The sequence below is a fragment of the Papaver somniferum genome, unplaced genomic scaffold (assembly GCF_003573695.1).
Source record: "Papaver somniferum cultivar HN1 unplaced genomic scaffold, ASM357369v1 unplaced-scaffold_32, whole genome shotgun sequence".
Taxonomy (NCBI): Eukaryota; Viridiplantae; Streptophyta; class Magnoliopsida; order Ranunculales; family Papaveraceae; genus Papaver; species Papaver somniferum.
The window spans coordinates 4,736,301-4,758,084 of NW_020643262.1; the positions used below are offsets into that span (position 1 = coordinate 4,736,301).

Genomic DNA, 21,784 nt, shown 5'->3' on the forward strand with positions numbered 1-21,784 from the left:
ATAAATGCGTCTATCACCAAGTTGCGACAATTTCTTGTTTTAGGATTTCTACGCGTTTCTGAGCTTTCCTTTTTATTCTAAACTCTTCCTTAGATAGATACAAATCTTTGAGAAGGTTTACATCGTTTTAATCACTCTAAAATTCCCTAAAACAGGTCACACACGTGACTTTCCATATTTTCTTGTTGTGAGAAAAATCCGTCGTTTGAGCCCAATTTAATCGATTTAAACACCCATATCAGATTCCTAGACCCATAAAGAGTCTATCCTATGAAAATCAGAGGTTTAATCGACCTCAAACTCCCCCAAATCATGATTGCCAAAACTGCTCTTTAACTACACTTTTTTTCCCGCCAAAACCTGATTTTTGAATGTTGAAGATGGTTGCCCCTTATCCAGAGTAGGGGTGCGATTAGCAGATGCCTGGAAATGGGATGCCCCTTAGTAATTAGGTTACCCCTTATCCAAAGTGAGGGTCTGAATAGCAAATGTCCTCCCATGAACGCAAAAAACACTTTTCGAGCCAATTTCGCCGCAAAATCTTATTTTTCCAAAAACACCTACAAAGACATAAAAAGCCAAAATAAATACAAAATCGAGCACTAACAATATATACAATTGAGATTATATCAGACACAAAAATGTGTCTATCAAATTCCCCCAAACCTATTATTTTCTAGTCCTCGAGCAAAAATAAAATAGAAATAAAATCCTAACTCACTGTCGCAGGCATCGTCGATTGCATTTAGCGTATGCAATAAGCCTTTAAACCCCTAGGTGTCCCTAGTGGCGGAGTGTTGTCTCCGGAGGGCTTACCAGAGGTATACCCACAAAACCTTTTTACTCCAGACCCTATCTATCTACACATAACCTTGGAAGGCACTAAAGAATCTCCTTGGTTGGCATACTTATTGACTACAGGAGGAAGTACCCTGATGCGAAATTTCAATTGTTGTACACGAGTTTGCACTCAAGCATACTAAAATTCATATGAAGTGACAGAGCTCTACTCAGATAGTTGCACTATGGACATCAATATCCGGAGTCGAAACTAATCACATGGATAGATCAAGAAGATGGATATAGAAAAACATAGATGGTTTTGATGTTTACTAGGTGAACGGTGTTTCTAATATCTGTCTGAAGGCCTCCGCCAAAATGAACCTATCCTAATGGACTGAGATACTAGTCTGACTAATATCAACACACTGGCATATACAAGGGAACCAGTGATTGATAATCCTAACTCTAGGTCAACACAACTGGCATATACAAGGGTTCCAGTGGTCGACTTTATTGAATTTATTCCAGTTGGTGATGGCCTGGTCTCTTTTTCTTCTTTTTTTTTTTTTTCTTTTTCAGCTCTTTTTTTTTTTTTTTTGTATCTCAATCACTCTAATTCACCTTAGCATTGTTAACAACTTGAATCGTGAGCCCCACCTAATCACTTAGAGAAACATAGTTTAAAAACAAAACAAAATAAAAACAGAAGTGAAAAGGACTCAACGAGATATGGTGAAACTATCATGTTATTTCTAACACCTGAGCTATGTGCTTTTATGAATAGACTCATTAGATGTTGCCATCTAGTCAGATTGGTTCCTCAACTCCTACAACCAAAATGCTTCCATCCACTTAGATTGGTTAGTGCCATCCTTAAGAAGCATAAATTTCTAGGCTCTGGAGTTTAATTGTGCAACTAAAAAGTTTCTCCTATACCCCCAAACTTAAATCTAACATTGTCCTCAATGTTCTAAAGATCAAATTAAAAGCATGAACAAGGAGAAATTGTTACCATTTGAAGCAAAAGATATAAGGAAAGATATTACCGTGTTGCATGAGAATGAGTTACCTCCCAAGAAGTGCTAAGTTTAATGTCTTCATCCAGACTAAGAAAGGATTAGTCACCTTATAAAATCATAAAGTAATAGCCGAAATATCTGTGGGTCATCAAAACCAAATAGAGCTATCACAAGTAAAAGGAATCTGCAACATGCCAAGAAAATGAACTAATAAAGCACACCCTTGTCTAGTTTCCTGTTTAAGACAACTACGTCTAGTTGTGGTTCAGGATCTATAACTGGGTCCAAATAAAATATTTTCATGGGTTGCATTTCCTCATAGGTTAGATCCAAATGTTCAGGTTCTAGAGTCTGGAAAAACTCAAATAAAAACTTAGAAGCACATAATAATAACCTGAATAATTGAGGATCCTCTAAGTCAATCAGATTTGACTTACACAGCTGACCACAATGAGAGTGGTGATCTTCCTTAAACAAGTATGTCGACCCTAATCTCCTAAAGTACTTAGGTTTAGTCTCAAAACTTAATATTCGACACATTTGAAAATCAAACATTCCCACATTTGGAAGAAAAATATTTGGTGGGAAAACAAAGTCAATCTGGGTATCATAGCCTGGGTAAACCTCATCAACCAGAGGATGGGTTTCTAATAACTGAAATTTCTTGTGGACATCACTAGGTTCAGGAAAACGTGTATGAAGATAATCTTGTAAAATGGTTGAGGCACATATGTCAAGTCCCAAGTGAGGGACCTTTCTAAGAGTTAAATCACATGGAGAATGATAATCATCCCCAAACTTAGAGTTTTCAACGTCTCTAGAAAGACTAGTCACAACTTCCCTAATTTCAAGGTCATCTAATTCATGAAAATGGTCAATTGATTCTTCTAAGTCGGGTACATCCTCACTCATCTCGACGAGTTCATTTTCTTTTTCTAAGTCTATTGTTTCTAAATCGCTAGACTCAAAATATACTCGTTCCTCTAAACCATTATTAGCTTCGTAATCAAAAGGAAATACAACATCGTCTAAAACAGGGGTATCTCTAGTCAAATCCTCGTCCTTTTGAATAGGTGAATAATTATTAAAATTATTTGGATTTGAACTAGAAATAATATTATTATTAAGCTCAGTTGGAGTAGCAAATTCCTGATCACTATGCCTATTTATTTCAAATTCTTCATCAACACTATACTCATCATAATCATTATAATAACATGAAAATGGTTGAACCTCATCTAAACAAGTAGTGTAACCAATTTTATCCTCGTTATCCTGTTTATGAAAATAACTATCCTCATTTTCAAGGGTATTATTGGAGACACTATATTGAAAATTAAGATTATTTCGAGCAATTCTTTCGTTCGTCTCAGCTATCAGCTTGAGGGATTCCTCTATAGAAAGTTTTCTTTCGTCATAAACTAAGTTATTCATCTCAGCTATCCTACGTGTCGACTCTTCTAATTTCCTGAGAGACTCTTTTAAAGGAGAAATATAAGAATTTTGCTCATATGACCGGTGCGTATGTGGATAGTATTTGGGCTCACCATGGTATGGACCATAATCTTCAAAAGGCTGATGTTCCCAACCACTATTCACACTATGGTCAAAGTAGTAACGTCCATTTTGAAACTCAGTCGGATATTCGTTGTATTGGCTATCGCAATACCAGTTCGACATTCTACTGCAGGGGTGTGAGTTGCCACACAAAATAAAACCCACTGACACGGGATTCGTGGGTGGATAGAGTCTTACCTCCCGTACCAGACGGGTGATGAACCGTTGAAGTCGACTCAGGCCACCGACTCCTATGTCAGTGTACGAACCCGAGGGGCCGAGACAGTATCGTAACTGTCGTCCTTCCCTGCAAACAGTTCATATTTATTTTTTTAACCCTTCCTTAGGGTTTCAAAATAATATAATGTCCATTCCAAAAATAAAAATGTCCAAAAAGGAAAAGAAAAATTACCAAAATAAAATCCTATTTACAGTTTCTAAAAATAAACAAAATAACTATATAAAAAATCTTTTTCTTCACTAGGATTCCTCTTTTCTTTCCTTCTTTGGCGATGCTTTCCTTTTATAACAATTTTTCTTTCCTTGTAGCTTCGCTCCAAATCTGAAAAGAATCGAAAAATACCAAAACGAGTAAAAAAGAACAAAAAATAATAAAAATAAAAATAAACCTAAAACAGATCTAAATACAAATCCGCGTCGGCGGCGCCAAAAATTGATGTAGTTTTGAAAGTGGTAAATAAAGTTCGTTCAACTCGGACTTGTGTAGACTCAATTTCAGACTTAATAATAGAAAACAATAAAATAAAGAAAATATATACACAAGGTTTGTCACAATGTCGAGATATTACTGAGACTCAGGATTCCACCAAACCTCATACCATGTGGTTCAAAAATCAATTCTTAGACAATTACAGCTCTTGTTTATTGATTCTAATTCTTTGCCAGGGTAGATTTTAAAAAGATTAACTGTAAATCACTAGCATGATGCATCAAAAGCACTTAGACCAAGCATACATCATCATGCGACTTCACAACTAATTAAGATAATTCATAAAACGATTAAATTAATGCAAAAAGTCATAAAAAGAATTAAATATAATTACCACACGTATGAAATATGGCTTCCTCCGTCATCCCAGTGTTGGGGTTTAGCTCCTCATATTAATCATGATCTCAAAATATGTGTTTGTTGCTCAAAAGATGATTAAAAGAGTGAAAAGTAATAACACAGACTGTTTGCAACAGTGTATTGGTGTTGCAAAACAGATGTTACATAAAAACTGTTGCTTTGTCGCTGATTTAAGACTGCCCTGAAATAAGAGTGCCCTGAACAGCTTAACGTTCTTCAGCTGTTAAACATCGACACTTTTCTGCGACTGTCTACCGAGGGTCAATGTTCTTCAGCTGTTCTTCTTCTTCAACAGCAGCAGCAGCAGAAACAGAGTTTGGTAAAGCTCTGATTTCTTATTCTCTGGCTCTCCTTAGGTTCCCAAACTCTCGACACATCTTCTATATGATCCAAGACATCTATTTATATCAAAAATATCGGTTAAATATCTCCCAAATCTTCCAAAATCTCTTTCCTTCTCTTCACGGCCAAGTTGCGACAATTTCTTGTTTTAGGGTTTCTACGCGTTTCTGAGCTTTCCTTTTTATTCTAAACTCTTCCTTAGATAGATACAAATCTTTGAGAAGGTTTACAGCGTTTTAATCACTCTAAAATTCCCTAAAACAGGTCACACACGTGACTTTCCATATTTTCTTGTTGTGAGAAAAATCCGTCGTTTGAGCCCAATCTAATCGATTTAAACACCCATATCAGATTCCTAGACCCATAAGGAGTCTATCCTATGAAAATCAGAGGTTTAATCGACCTCAAACTCCTCCAAATCATGATTGCCAAAACTGCTCTTTAACTACACTTTTTTTCCCGCCAAAACCTGATTTTTTAATGTTGAAGATGGTTGCCCCTTATCCAGAGTAGGGGTGCGATTAGCAGATGCCTGGAAATGGGATGTCCCTTAGTAATTAGGTTACCCCTTATCCAAAGTGAGGGTCCGAATAGCAAATGTCCTCCCATGAACGCAAAAAACACTTTTCGAGCCAATTTCGCCGCAAAATCTTATTTTTCCAACAACACCTACAAAGACATAAAAAGCCAAAATAAATACAAAATCGAGCACTAACAATATATACAATTGAGATTATATCAGACACAAAAATGTTTCTATCACCTACCCCATTAGATTATTTTGTTTTGCGTTGAACCCAGGCAGCTGGAATGAGATATAAAGACATGATTGATTTCTTAACTTTCTCTAGTAAATTGTATGTCATCACATTGTTTTAGCTGATTCAACTCACCGCACGAAATTATGGATGAAGATAGAGAAATCATTCCTCAGTGACTATTTTTTTTTTTGCAAAAATTCTAAACAGACCGTTCCCAAATCTCCCCCGAAATCATTAAGACACAAAGGATGGACGCAACTCACCCATGAATGACCCCCTGCTAATTCCCAAGTGTAGATCCGACTGATCTCTCTCACATGAAGGTTTTGGGAGAGTTTTTTGGACGGTATGTCCAGAACTACTCACTTTTTAAAATGTGATTTAAGACTCGTTTGCAACACAAAAGGGAAAAAGGGACACTATATCAAAATGAGAGAAATTAGACACAACCTAATGGAATATGAAGTTCAATGGATCTTAATGGTGCGTCATAATTGTATAGATCATTATCGATATTTAAATGTTCGCATGTTATACCTGGTGGACTAATTTGTACACTTTTTTTTCTTTAAACACATATTACAAATGATTAGAGAATAGAATTGGGTCTTGAATTCAAAAAGTTTTTACATAAATAGCTTTATGTAAGATGATCCGCATGTTTAATTATGCATTTTCAATCCTCGTGTATGTTCATCTCATTTGGGTATGGATAAGGGTTAAATTTTCGTTACCTACCCATAAAGAAGACAGTAATATAAACGCTCAAAATGTAGCTTTAACTTGAAATATTCATTTCACGTATACTTGCTGGTGCATGGTAGTTGTCAGGTAATTGGAGTCATAATTGTACTTCAGAGGACAATTTGTTTTACTAAAGCCATGGGAGGCAGTTGTCCCTTTGACTTTAGATAGATAGATCCGTCACTGGTAGTTGTAACTTGTAAATTCTCTTAAATTATGTTAAAATAAAAATTATTTTGGTACCGGTTAAGATGGTCAATGACAGTGTTATGATCCAAACTCTAATTAAAATTTTATGGTGATCCAAACACAATTCTGATCATTTTTATGTGATCCAAAATCAAAATATCCCTTATCATGCGATCAAATTCTTTGTTTCTAAAAAAATGTTACTATAACTTTTTGAATTTGGCCTATCTTTTAGGCAAAATGAAAAAAATATAGTAATTCTTTTCTTGAAACGAAGATAATATTAGCTAAAGAATGGTGAATAACACTACCTCCATACATAAATGGTTAATGGTTGTTTGAGTCGTAAAATAAAAGTGAGGTCGTCCACCAGAAAATAAAGTTAAAGTCAAAGCTGATGATCATATATGTTTTGTCTAAAAAAAGAAACATCCAAAGTTGGAAAATAAGGTTGCATTCTTGCTATCTAGCTAAGCTAATATTCCCTCAGTCCCTAAATAGATGGTCTATTTATTTCAAATTTTATCCCACTAATAAATGAATTATATTACTAACCAAATAGATATATCTGAAACTATCATTTTAATTGATTACTATTAGTATAAGAAACATGTATGATTTGATAACTATGTTTATATTCGTTAAATAGGTGTTTTAGAATGCTTTTTAATGGTATAAAGTTACGAATATCCGTGGTATAGTTTAAGAGATAAATCATTTCTAAATTTTACTAGTAATTATCCATAAGGATGTAATTGTGAAAAATACTTAAAGATACTCTCGTCTCCTCTTTATCTTAAAAATTGTGCAAACTTCAACTAAATCATCTATTTAGATATGGAGGGAATAGTGTAATAGGAGTAATACTTAATTGAGAATTTGAGCCCAATTCGAAACAACATTATCCAGCGAAATTCCATTAAGTGTCTCCATATTTTGACACCAGTAGTAGCATTGAGCTTTGATCTGTTTAATAACTTGACCTGCTCGAACTTAGTTCCGTAGAAGATTAAATTGTTCATGAAATTGCACACCGTCAAAGTGATGGCAGCTAGGAGAAGATACCATGAAACATTGTGAATGGTAGATAAGTTTTTGACCTTCCATACCTTGATGATTAAATCCATACAATTCGGCATCACCCAATCCATTCGAATATACTAGTTAAAGTAATCCCGGAAGCTTGTTACTGTTTTTTTTTTTTTCGATAAAGAAGAGATTGGATAGATCAAAAAAGAGAGGGTATAAAGGTTATACCATCCTAAGTTGTTACAAAGAGAAAGAAAAGGAAAAAAAAAAAACTCAAGCTAAGAGAGTAACAGGCTACAAACTTAGTGAGGATCAAAGTAAAGTTTGTTCCAGTCTTTCATAACATCAGAGCAGTTAAGAGACTCAAAATCCTTTATGGCAAGAGCCCAAGTAAAAAGGCAGTAGATTGCTTTCTTGACTACTATTCTTGCAGTACTTCTCTTGTCAGTGAAGACCTTGGCATTCCTCTCTTTCGAGATGCACCAAAAATCTGCAGCAGGAATTAAGTCCAGACTATAGTACTAGCTTTACTGTATTGCAGCAATCTTCAAGTGTGTAAGACTTCAATGGAATTCATAGGCATAGAAAAAAACCAATTCAGCTTACTAAAGAATTCCTCCCAAATTTTTCTAGCAAAATTGCAATGAAGAAGCAAGTGAGAGCAAGATTCAACTTCATCACAGAATAAGCAATCTGCTGGCACATTCACACCTCTCCTGATTAAGAAATCTCTAGTTGACAATCTCTTATGAGCAATGAGCCAAAGAAAGAAACTTGTCTTTGGTGGACAATTAAGTTTCCATATATGAGCAAAAACAGTGTCTATTGGATCAGGGTTCTCCTCCATAATCAGTTTGTCATAAAGAGACTTAACTAAAAATTTAGCATTCTTTGTTAATCCCCATTGCAGCTCATCATCAGAATCAAGATTAAATTTTGAAAGAAACCAGATCAGCACTGAGCAAGGCAAGTTCCAGCTTTACATCTTCATTGACTCTATTAGGGAGAAGCAAATTCCAAGACACTATATTACCCACCTGACCTCCTACTTCAACAACTGAATAACTTTTTTATCTTGAGGCTGCATAAATATTTGGATAACATGCCTTGATTGGAGAATAATAGAGACAGTTGTCATCCCAAAATCTGACATGAATGCCATTGTTAACTTTGAACTTCACATGTTTTGAGAAAGCTGCATTATGTTTCATAATTCCTCTCCAAACTGAATGACCATAAGAGCATTTAGGATTCTTAGAGACCCAATCCACTACACCAAAACCATATTTTTCAACCACAATAGACTTCCAGAGTGGGTTATCTTCAACTGCAAATATCCATGACCACTTTGAGAGTAAATCTTTATTGAATAACTGTAGATTTTTAATACCAAGACCACCAAATTTCTTTTTCCTGCAAAGAGCATTCCATTTAACTGGATGTATTTTCTTTCTACCTTTCTACCTTTATTGTCATTTAGCAATGCCACCACACTTGTCACCAAGAGGAAGACCAAGATAACAAGTAGGAAGGGAACCATGATAATAGCCCAATATAGAAGAGAAAATTGAGAGATCACCATCATAACCAACACCATATATTTGACTTTTGGAAAAATTGATCTTCAAGCCAGTAAGGATTTCAAATGACAATAAAACCAATCTAAGATTTCTAACCTGCTCCACATCAGCATCTAAGAAGATTAAGGTGTCATCTGCAAATTGTAGGTGGCTTACAATCTTAACATCTGGCTTGACTTGAAAACCTGTGAGAATGCCTTGTTCTTGAGCTTGCTTGATCATGAAATTGAGAGCCTCACCTACAAGAAGAAATAAGAAGGGAGAAATTGGGTCTCCTTGCCTTATACCCTTCTTGATTTTGAAATAACCTGCAACACTTCCATTTACAAGAACATAGAATTTTGCAAATTCAACCCACCTTCTAATCCAAGTTCTCCACTTAGTGCCAAAACCCATAAGAGACAGAATTTCATCAAGAAAATCCCAATTTACATGATCAAAAGTTTTTTCAAAGTAAATTTTGTAGAGAATACCTGGTTTACCACTTCTTATTCTTAAATCAATCAACTCATTAGCAATTAGAACACCATCAAGAAATTGCATTTTTTTGATAAAAGTTGTTTGATTTGGAGAAATGATATGAGGAAGGCACTGCTTGAACCTCTCAGCAAGAATCTTTGAAACAATCTTGTATGCACCATTAACCAAACTTATAGGTCTAAGATCTTTAATCTCCTCAATAATATTCTTTTTGGGAATTAATGCAATAAAGGTGTTTTGTAATCTCCAATCAAGAAAGTTATTATGCTGCAATTCCTTAACAACTTTCATAAAATCTTCTTTGAGAACTTCCCAACATAATTTATAGAAGCTGGTGGGAAAACCATCTGTCCTTGGAGCTTTGTTTTGACCAAGTGATTTGATAGCAGAAACACATTCTTCTTTATCAATATCTCTTTCCAGCCATAAACTCATGTCATCACTAGAAAAATCCATGCCCTCCATAGTAACAGTTCTATAGCTTTGAGTCTGAAATTTTTTTGAAAGAAAGATACTATTCCATTTTTAATCTCATTCTCATCTGAAGTTAGAATGCCATTTACCTTGATTGTGCCAATATAACTTCTCCTCCTTCTATCATTTGTTATTCTATGGAAATATTTGGTGTTGTTTTCAAAGCCTTTTATATGGTTTACTCTTGATCTGCTTCTCCATTTTTCTGCTCCAGTAATTGTGAGCTTACAATACTCTTGCCTGGCTTTGATCCTCTCCTCCCATTTATCTTGACTAATACCATTGTTAGCATTTTCCTCAGCATCTAAATTCACAAAGATGTTTTCTAACTCCTCCAATCTTCTATCTACATCCCCAAATTCCAGTTTTCTCCATTCTTTCAACTTTACTTTAAGAAGCTGTAATTTCTTGCAAAAAAACAAAGCCTGCACTACCATAAACATCAAAATAACACCACAAATCTTTAACAATAGAAATGAAATTGGGGTGAGAAAGCCAAAAATACTCACAGCGGAATGGATGGGGACCATGCTTCACACCCTCACAAAGTAGAGCAGTTGTATTATGATCAGAACAAGGTCTAGGAAGAGATTGTTGAATAACTTGAGGATACATGAGTTCCTAAGAAGCAGAAATTAGTAGCCTATTAATTCTACTTCTAACATAATTAGCCTGATTATTTGTCCAAGTGAATGTTGCTCCAAGAAGGGGTAAATCAATTAAGTGGTGTTTAGAAATAAAATTATTAAACCTCCTCATTCTTGCAGTAACTTCACCTCCAGAAGATCTCTCATGAGTATATCTTATTTCATTAAAATCTCCACCAATAACCCATGGGTAATCCCAAAAACATCTGACTTCTTTTATGTCTCTCCAAAACAATTTTACTTCATCAGAATTAGAAGCACATGATGCATAAACACCAGTGAATATACATTCGAAAGAGTTCTCAACATTTTCACAGTGAAGACTGATGGAATAAGGGACAATAAGAGAATCCAACACTTCAATTTTATCTGAATCCCACAAACAAAGATTACCACCTGAGCTTCCTTGTGAAGGAGAATCTAGCCATTGCACAGACTTTTTGCTCCAACATTTCCAAACAATAAGATCATTACATTGTTGAATTTTAGTTTCTTGAAGAAGAATAATATATGGTTTCCAATCTTTGATCTTTTGCTTCACAATGTCTCTTCTACGTAGATCATTAAGACCTCTAATGTTCCAAAAAAATAATTTTAGAACCCATTAAACTTGAAATTTTGAGTTATTGGATTATGATTCAAATAAGGAAAAGAATACACCAGACATATCCACCTCTAGCAGGTTTTCATATTCTCCATGTCAAAATTAAGAAGATGCAATTTGAATTGATCAATCATTGCATTATCAATTTTTGTTTTTGATCCTTTGAAATAAACACCAAGATTAGGGCAAATAGAAATCATTTGAAATAAGACTGATTCAAAATCTTTTCTGATAGTTGGATCTACTTTACCTTTGAGAGTGCTCCATTTTTCTGTTGTATTCCAGAAAAACTAAAATCAACAATATGTTTTGCCTTGTTTATAACTGGAGTCGATGTAGAATCATCAGGAATTGAGTAAACTCCTTCATTATCTAACATCTGAAGGTAAGGAATAGAGACTGCTGTTTTCAATGCTCGTTTACATCGTCCTCATCTTGAAATATCGGTGTTATGACCGTTGTGGATAACTTATTCAAACTCAAGTTTGAATTTGAATCGGCCGGGTCAACATTTGAATTAAAAGAAGCACTTTTTGAATGGTTTTCAGAAACATGGCCCATAATTTCTTTTGGGCTTTTTGAAGAAGCTCCAGAATTCGACCCAGTAGAATTCAAATTTAAATTTGAATTAGCAGTGGAATTTGATTTTGAATTTTCGGCGGAATTAGTGGCTGACTTTCCTTTTTTAATATCTGAAAGCTTCTTGAATAAGTCTCTTCTCCGTGAATCAATAGGTTTTAATATTGACTGAGAAATCTTCGACCAATTGACATTAAGTGAAATATTCTTGGTTGACTCTTTATTTGGTAACTCAGCTATTGCCAAATTAAGATGTTGAACACGGATCTTCTTACTGGAACTATCAATCTCACCATTGTAGAATTGAAGTGAAGCAACTCTAACAGGAAAGGAATATCCTCCAAAATGACATAAAATTGAAGAATAGACTCCATCAAAACTTCGAACTTTAAGACGAATAGCAGAAGCATCTTCCCAATTGAGTGTGGATGAATGAACTTCTAAAAGACCTCCAAATCTTAAACAAAAATCATTGTAAAAATCTTGACCCCAAAGATTAAAAGGCACCCCACGTAATTTTATCCATGAACCTTCAGAATTTAATTCCGCCAGAGCTACTGATTTAGAAGCATTCCACCATGGCAGTATACGAATAGAGATATCATCACAATTCCAAATTTCATTGGTGACCATAACATATTTAACTTTAGAGGAAGCAAAGAAAAAAGCTTTGTTAAGATCAAAAGGATAAATATCAAACCCAGTATCAATATGAAATCTGTTGGCAATGTCTAGACCTATAGTATTCCAAGAAACAACTGAATTAGAGGTTTCAATTATCACTGCTTGAGACCAGTCATGAATATGACTAGAAGGAAGTGTAGAAGAAACTGATTGATGAACATGCTGATTGACTGGCTGCACTTTCTGTTGTAGAGAAACTGCTTGATGAACATGCTGATTGACTGGCTGCACTTTCTATTGTGGAGAGACTGACCTTGAAGACACAGTGATTTTCTTAGAAGTAATACTGGTAAAACCATTCACAAAACGCATCCATCTAGTTTCTCCTTCTTCTATTGGTAAACACATTGATTGTTTGATTCCTTCACAAGAAACTATAGCTCGGAAGAATTCTCCAAATCTATTTTTTTTTACGAGAGAACAGAATATGCTCATCTCCCCTGTGGAAAATCCAGTACCAACTGCCATAGAAACTTTTCTTAGATTCCTTCTTCAAGATATTTTTCATCCAAATCACACCTTCATAACTGATAAGAACATGAATGATCTTTTTAGTGTTCCTTGTTTTTTATTCGAATAAAACACCACCAGATTTGTGGGAAAGAGCAAAAGATTTGAAAGAACAATCAATAACCACCTCTTGCTGAGCATAAGATTCAGAAACGCCTCTCTTCTTATTGTTAACAACTTGCCATCCTTCTCCACTCTCTAATGGATTTGAACTTTCAGTCTCCATAAATGTCTTACTTGAAACATTATTTCCTCCAACAAATGTTACCCAACTCTTTTCCCCACCTGAAACCTTGAAGAACCCTGAAAACCTTGCTTACCTTGCTGATCTGAATCCAAAAACCTCATGTTGTTGCGAAGACGATCCTCCAACCATTGCTTCTGCGAAAAACCCGGACATTCTCTCTCTTCACTTTTTGGAACCCGAAGCTTGTTACTGTTGGGAATTGAAACATTAAATGTGAGGCTGATTCTCCATCTTTGTGGCAGAATAAACGGCCATCGTTCCCGACTTCGCCACTGGTTAGTTGGTCTTCCTCACGCATGTAACCTTGGACCCAATTTCATTTTCATTTACAATACCAAACATCTTGCTAGCTTTATTTTGATGGAGTATAATGTAGCTAGGTTGAAAAGAACATCAGGATACAGTTCATTTTACAACATTTAAATCAAGATGAACGATTAAAAACCTTGTACATTATCTGTTTTCTCTTAGTCAGAAAGGGCTAAAAGTTCCATGATTTCATTAAGTATTGCTACGGGTATTGCTACGGGCAACAGGGCCGGCCCTGAGATTTTGCTGCCCCGAGGAAAAATCTATGTTGTTTTCCCATCGGTAGTACGTCTCCATCAGCCGGTGTTTGGTGTTTGTACTCAGTAGTTTCATATTATGGTGCCAGAGTACTTGAAGCAGTGTACAAAGTACTTGAAGCAACACAGATCAATCTAACACAAATGATTCCAAACAAATCAAATTAAAATTTGTAGATCAACATGAAATTATGTCTTCACAAATTCATCCGAACCACCAACAATTCAAGTCTTTCGACCATAAATGTCTTTAAAATATCAAAAACACAGAATAAATTAGACCCAAAGACCAGTGAGAAATGCCTAAAATTAGACACAAAAAGAAATACCCTAGTTTGAAATGCTTTTCAGAAACCCATAACTATCAAAAAAGAGTGTAGAAATTAAAAGATGATACAAAGCAGATAACTAAAAGCAGCGAGAAATAGGGCAGCAACAAATAGTTAGGATTACAAGAGATAAACTATTTCCTATTTATAAGCAGTAATGATACGGAAAGATATTTGTTCAAAGCTCCTTTGAAATATACTTCCTCTGTTTTTTTTATCTATCCAAATTTCTACTTTGGTCTGTCTTTTTTTATCTGTCCGTTCTGTTTACAGATATATTTTTTCCTTAAACTATCAAAAATAACTTTTATTTTTTATAATCATAAAATCATTTTTAATATAAATTTAATTCAAAATCTTAAATATTATCACCATATATGAGGAAAATTTTTATTCAATATCTTTGTATTAATCGTCATTCCTTTTTTGAATGAAAACATTTACAAATGGTTATAAAATTCCTAATAAAACTTCTATTTATTTGTGGATTCAATAATAAAAGCAGTATAAGTTTGTTTTTATTTTCTTAAAATATTTCGTAAAATAATAATACTATCAATTTATAATTTTAATATATTAAGGCTTAGTTTGGTATTGTTGCAGCTTTTATAAAAGCACTTTTCTGATGTGCGTTGCTGTGCTGTGCTGTGAGAAAAAAGAAGTTAGACGTTTGGTAAAATAAAATTTCTACGGTCGGTTAAGAAAGCAATCAAAGTGTGCTTGGTAAAGTATCAGATTCTACCATTATTGTTGTGGAAAATGACAAAACCAGACATATCTCTGAAAATAGTTTTATTCAATTTTCTTGGGTTTAAAAATAATTAATTTTTTTACTATTAAATATAAACATATGAAAATATTAAGTTTACTAGTTGTTACTATTATTATGATTGTTAAAAAAAAATATTTTACTTAACCAATTTTTAATATATATATATATATATATTCAAATAAAAAATCAAACTAAAATTAAGTAATTTGTTTTTATTTTTATTTTTGGCAAATTAAATGAAACGGTATTATAAAATAGTTTGAAAATAAAACATAATAATATTTAAAGAATAAAATATAAGAAATAAAAAATTGATTGTATGTATATTTAAGGGTAATTTTTGTCATTTACAAAATAAAATAGGGACAAAAAGGATAAATCAAGCATTAAATTTGGGTGGGACCAAAGCTTATGCTTTTGTAGCTTTTAAAAGCTCCTCCTCCCCAGCTTTTAAAAATTGAGGAATTTGGGAAGTGCTTTGGATAAAAAGCACTTTGATTTTTTTTTACCAAACACCAACTTCAAAATTTATTGACATATATAGGTTTTCAAAGTGCTTTTGAAAAAAAAAAAAAACATTACCAAACCCAACCTAATTTTAGTTTTGGTAATAACATAACGTTAAATAGAGCTAGTCAAGGATTAGTCATGACATTTTATAGGATTTCCTTAATATTTTGACAAAATCAATTAGGAGTGTTAATTAAAGACGGAGAGAGTACCTATTTTGTTGTCCTAAAATGCTGTGTTGTCCAACACAAAGTCTTGACAAACTTGGCCCAGGGCCGGCTCTGACGAGTGATTAGAAGATTTGGGTTGTTTTTTTTAAGCATAGATTTGGTTGAGAGATGGATAAAAAGATCAACTCTAATTAATTCATTTCATTGTGTAGGTAAAACTAATAACTTCCCATTGACTGTTAGGAATCTTTTGTTCAAACCAAATGGCGATTCTATTTTATTTTTCGTTATTAGGGCGATTCTCTTTACACTTTCATAGTGTTTCTTTCCTTAGATTTGTTCGTGATTCGTTATCGAGATACAAGTACATCGGCGATTTAACGCGGCTAAGATCAAGTTTTCATCAAAAAAATAGATCTAGATTTTCCGGGTTATTCGCTATACATGAAGATTTTTTGGACAAATTACTCCTTTCTCATAGGAGCACCTCTTTTCAAAGAAGAAAACAAATCAAAATGGTCGAATTATAATTTCGAATATCATTCCTTCTCCAGTCTCTATGTACACGAATTGGGTGTTGTCGTTGTTGTAGATCGCTCTTTCTCTTCGCGATTTATTTGCGCATTGCATCTTACTCGTAATTGTTTTATCGTTTTTGATGTACTTATCTGTCTTGAAAACCATCATGTAAACGTTTCTTTTATGGAATGAAATACTTGTGGTTTGATTATCAAAAAAAAAAAAAACCAAATGGAATTACTACTGTATACAGTCCAACCTTGATAAACGAATGTTGGATAAATGAATAACCTCGCCAAACGAATAATTTTTCCGGTCTTGACTTGGGCCAAGATGATAAATAAATAACCTCGCTTAATCATTAAAGAGTAAAAATAATTGAACCCTTAAAGGTCCTATGAAAATATAAACGAATAATCATTAAATTATATATGAAAAACATATACAAGAATAAACCAAAATACATAATCAATAAATTTTACATAAAAATATATGTAGAAATAAATTCAAAAAAAAAATCATCTTTGGTTGATTGTTTTTTCTTCCACCCAAACCAAAATGCACCGCATCTTTAATTTTATGCAATGCTTGCACAATTTCTTGAATATTTTCTTCGTTTTGTAGCAAGTGATTTTTAAAAGTGACCATCGCTTGAAATACATCTTTAGATGACACATTCAGTACGACGCTACTATCATTTGGTTCAGGATCATTCTCCTCATTCATTACTGACTCAATAATTTCTTCGTCTGCTGGAGATCTATAACTGCATCATTCTCGTTAGGATTTTAAAAGATGTTCGACATCCATCACATTTATATAACGTAAATTAAAAATGACACCAGTTAATCCTTGGATATACTAATTGGCCATTTCTGGTTCGGTAACATCAATATCTTCAGACAAAATCTTACAATGACAGAAATAATTCGCAATTGTTTTTGCCGTCACATCGAATCTGCAAGCCTAGTAACAAAATTAATAGCATCCAAAATGTTAATATTTTCAAGATTTGGTAGGTCAATTTCAAGGCTTTGCAAGATGCTAGAATAAAGACGATGCCGATAATGAACTTTGAATGCTCAAATAATCCCTCCATCACATGGTTGAATTTTAGATGTTGTGCAGGGGGCAAGAATTTTGACCAATACCCTCTAGATACATTTGTACATCTTCTCTTACACAATTTTACTTCTTAATTAAGAAAATATTGTCTAAATGAATAAATATTCGTTTATCGGTAAATAAATATTTTATTGATTTATCGATAAATAAATAACCCCGCCAAACAAATATTTTTTCGTGGTCCTAAAGGTATTCATTTACCGAGGTTAGATTGTATTATATTTTCTATTGGTCAAACAATGATGATTGACCATGACTCAAAGGTTTCTTTTTGCTTATTTAAAATCTTTTTACTAGCAATAAACACTTTAAAAGATTCGATAACAATAATGAAGGATCATTAAAGTTAACCAGAAGGTCAAGAGCTTTACCCTAGTCAGATTAACAAGCAAACTAACAAAAACACGAATTAATTTTCAAAATAAAGATAAGAAACACAAACCGTAAGAAGGCTGCATGCAAAAAGGTGCATGCTCTAATTTGAACATTGAAAACTCGTTAACATCATTAGCTAGCTAGTTCCCGTGATGAACCAGTACAAAATCACGAAATTATGTTGATTGATGTTGTAGCAAACAGTAGCGGAGCTAGACATTGGTTATGGGGTGGGCAGCCTCTCTTAGACCTGACTTAAGCATAACATTCATACACATACTATGGCCCAACTCAAAAAAGGCCATGGCAAAAATGGCTTTTTGTCTTGTTAGGACTGGCTTAAGCTATCCCTAGTCACAGTGTAGCTCCGCCCCTAATAGCAACCAAAGGAATAAGATCGTTTAGCTTGCTGTTTTAGTCGGAGGAAAACTAGAAAGTACATTTGTTTCTCCCGAAAAAGAAGAAGAGAAAATCTAATAAGGAACAAAGAAAATTACTTAAATGAGCGAAGGTCAAGAAAATCGATTATTTCAGGGAAAGGGGCGGGTAGAGTTAGAATGTTTGAAAATGGGCAAAAATGTGCGAGTCGGACTCGTTGTGACTCACCGATTTAACAAAACCCGTTTATCTCTAACCTACCCTCCCTAGTCGAGTTAGCTTAACTACCCCTGATTAGGTTAGGTCAATTCATCTGGTTAGGTTAGTTTGTAATAGTTGACATACCCATTGGAGGATATTACTTTCAACTTGAAGTAGAGTTGCTGAACCATTTAAACATATTGCAGAAGTAGATTCCATCATTCTTGCCCAATTCATATGTTTCTGGAGAAATCCCGTCACCAAGCAACAATTCGTATCCAGAGTAGAAAGGAGAAACGACCATCCTAATTACAACAGAAAAGATACAATGCTAATCTCATACTTCTACCTGACTACCTTCCCCTGTAAAAATTACAACAGAAAAGATACAAAGCTAATCTCATATTTGTACCCGACTACATACCACTATTACTGATAAAATTTACAACAGAAAAGATACAAAGCTAATCTCATACTTCTACCCGACTACCACTATTTACCTGTGTTGCAACGATACGGATACGGTATCGGATACAAGATACCAATACGCTACTATGATACACTAACTTGAAAAACTAAAATACGGCGATACGACATACTCAATATTGATCAGTAGTCTAAAATAAGTATATTATGTATAAGATAAAAACTTAACAAAATACATACATGTGTTTGCATTATTAAAATATAATCTGTATGATTAACCTCACTGAAGAAAGAAAAAGTCTGGATAAGGAAGAAAGTCTAGAGCAAGATCAGTGGACAGATTCGGAACTAATATTTTGTCAATATAGTTAAAACTTCTAATAGAATCTAGTAAAATATCTAAATTTTCTAATATTTAGTCAAAGTTTTCTAACTGAGTTGTATCTTGAAGTATTGGGAGTATTAGTACGCGTATCCGTGTAAATACGTATCGATACGGCTGATTATTTTTTTAGGCGTATCGTTGTAACACAGCTATTTACTGATGAAATCATTGATCATATCTCAATCTTCATCAGTGCATCCAACAATTCAACCCCAACCAAGGTAATATACAGTAGTAGATAATAATTGAACCTTCGGAATCAAGTGATGGCAAACAAAAATTGCACTGCTCTGGCAAACTGAATATAGCCATGAAAGGAATGGAAGCAAAGAGAACAACAACATTTCTTGCATGCTTGGCACCAGCTTCTGTTAGAGCTTCCTTGATTTCAAATGCAGATTCTCCATGTTCAAGTTTTTCTGCTAAATCCATTGCAGTTCCTTTTGATTATTGATGGCATTGACATCAACAGATAATAACCAAGTAGAAGGCACACTATCTGAAATCACATAAAGAAAAAACGCTTTAAGTCAATTTATCTAGAACCCTTACTAGAGTGCACTACGTCAGAAACAACAAGCTTTATAAACTACCAACCCTGAGAACGGAAAATCCCTGATAATGAGCAGTTACAAAAATGAAAGCAAGACTAGGAGATCGGAGAAACAAAATACTAAGAGCCAATGGAAAAATAAAATAAATTGAGAAAACTGAACGGAGAATAAAAAACTTCTGCAAAGAACAGGGCGTGTTACCACCAACTCAATATAGATAGAACAGTGACAAAAACTACATGTGGTCGACATTTCCTAATAGCCATGTGAACAGTAGCATTTCCCTTATCGCGTGCATTCAATATAGAGAGATCGGCAATCAATAACTCCTCTACTACAGACATATCCTGATCTTTTACAGCCATATGAAGTCCAGTGCCCTTCTTGTCTTTGATTCAAACGACTTCTGGATCTCTGTCTAGAACTTTATGTATTATAGTTTATGCTCATTCATCAATCGTGTTGCACAAATATACATGAAGCACAAACCAATTCCGTTGGAACTTAAAACAATGTACCCCAAAAAAATATATTCACCAGACTGGTATTTCAAATTTATACTACCATCAAACCGAGTTACCCGTCATAACTTATAGTACCTTCAAAAATAACGTACTCATTTAAATTTATTAGACCGTGTTATCCAGTTACCCAATTTATTTTATAGTACCTATCATAATTTATAGTACCTAGGTATAGCTCATTTCCCTGTTTTACCTTTAGTTACAAGAAAATCTCTTTGCAATGTGGAATTAAAACACACCCAAAACCAGGAACGGCTCATCTAGTTTCCACCCTGATCAGTTCACTCTATAATTGTTGACCACTGGAAGTTTAAGATGCACTTCACCATGGCAACTTCTGCAAAAAGAAGCATATCCCAGTCCAAGGAATGACATCAACCAGTCAATCAAAGAACAAACTGATGCAACGATGAAGAATAGAGAATATTCTTAGTAGTACACATTTAGTACATGTTACCGACTGAAATAATGTAGTACACATTTAGTTATTTGGCAATTAAATATATTAAGGTTTGGTCCCGTTTCCTCCATTGACTCTGATAATTTCCATTAAAAACTCTCTTCATCTTCCTCTAGTTCTCTATTCTTCTAGATTTTTCTGTTTTAAACCATGAAGTCAATATTGAGAATCTTTTTTCTTTGGTAAGAACCTACAGTATGTTTATTTTTTGTTGTTCTAGTCATGTGTGAAGTATAATCGTGAATACTTGGTGATGACATACTAGATGTTTCTCCTTCGTAAAAAGAGCAACAAATGCAGGAACCCTACACTAAATGGCAGAAAGACCCAAACTCGAATACTTATAGTCGAAAAGAGCTCCTTAAATAAGCTGGAGATACTCCTGATGTGATAAGAAGAAACTAGGAAGCCACGATTTACCTTGAGTTGCTCAAATTAGGCATCTTGTTGCGGATTAGAGGCTTGCCTCATGGTTGCACAAAAAACCAATTTCATAAAGACCCAGCTTCAATCCATGCCAGAAATCCCCCAACCCTAATTTAATTTGAAACAAAAATTAATCAAATTCGAACTTAAATTTCGGAAAAACAATCTAGAATTGAAATGGGTTTCATGTATTTACAGTTTTCATGATCCATGGCTTCGATTCGTCGATGGATATCTTCAATCGTTCTTCTATTTTTGTCTGTGGTTTCTTCTTCTTACCTTCACGAACAAAATAAGCTCAAGCAAACACACAAACCCTAGCTATCAGTCAAACACGACAACGAAGAGATCTGTATTACTGAAAATTCCTAACTATCACTCTGATTTTTGTCTGCTGTTTTTATTTCTTTGTTGGGAAGATGAAGATAAAACCGTGAAAAAAATAGGCTAACTCGACCAGGGAGCGTAGGTTAGAGATAAACGGGTTTTGTTAAATCGGTGAGTCACAATGAGTCAGACTCGCACATTTTTGCCCCTTTTCAAAAATTCGAACTCTACCCGCCCCTTTCCCTGAAATAGTCAATTTTCTTGACCTTCGCTCCAATGTAGTCAGTATCGGCCGTATCGGCCGATATATCGGGGATATTTCGGATACCGGCCCAGAACGATACGATAAGAAGGATATCGGGGATACGATATTCGTCCGATAATATCGGCCGTATTGGTCGAATATCGGCCGTTTCGG

General features: G+C 34.3%; 1 protein-coding gene and 1 long non-coding RNA gene across 2 annotated transcripts; both read right to left on the reverse strand.

The window, feature by feature from the left end:
- Window positions 1–7,816: 7,816 nt before the first annotated feature.
- On the reverse strand, window positions 7,817–11,566 carry LOC113341915. The gene is made up of 7 exons (XM_026586622.1): window positions 11,550–11,566; window positions 10,712–11,267; window positions 10,231–10,473; window positions 9,009–10,063; window positions 8,644–8,927; window positions 8,121–8,471; window positions 7,817–8,004 (listed from the first exon to the last, which is right to left on the reverse strand). Exons 1-7 carry the CDS (start codon window positions 11,564–11,566, stop codon window positions 7,817–7,819), a joined length of 2,694 nt encoding a protein of 897 aa, XP_026442407.1.
- Window positions 11,567–19,168: 7,602 nt separating this feature from the next.
- Window positions 19,169–21,460, reverse strand: LOC113341933. The gene is made up of 3 exons (XR_003356234.1): window positions 21,236–21,460; window positions 21,034–21,147; window positions 19,169–19,574 (listed from the first exon to the last, which is right to left on the reverse strand). It is a non-coding gene; the product is annotated as an uncharacterized LOC113341933 (long non-coding RNA).
- Between the last annotated feature and the right edge of the window lie 324 nt (window positions 21,461–21,784).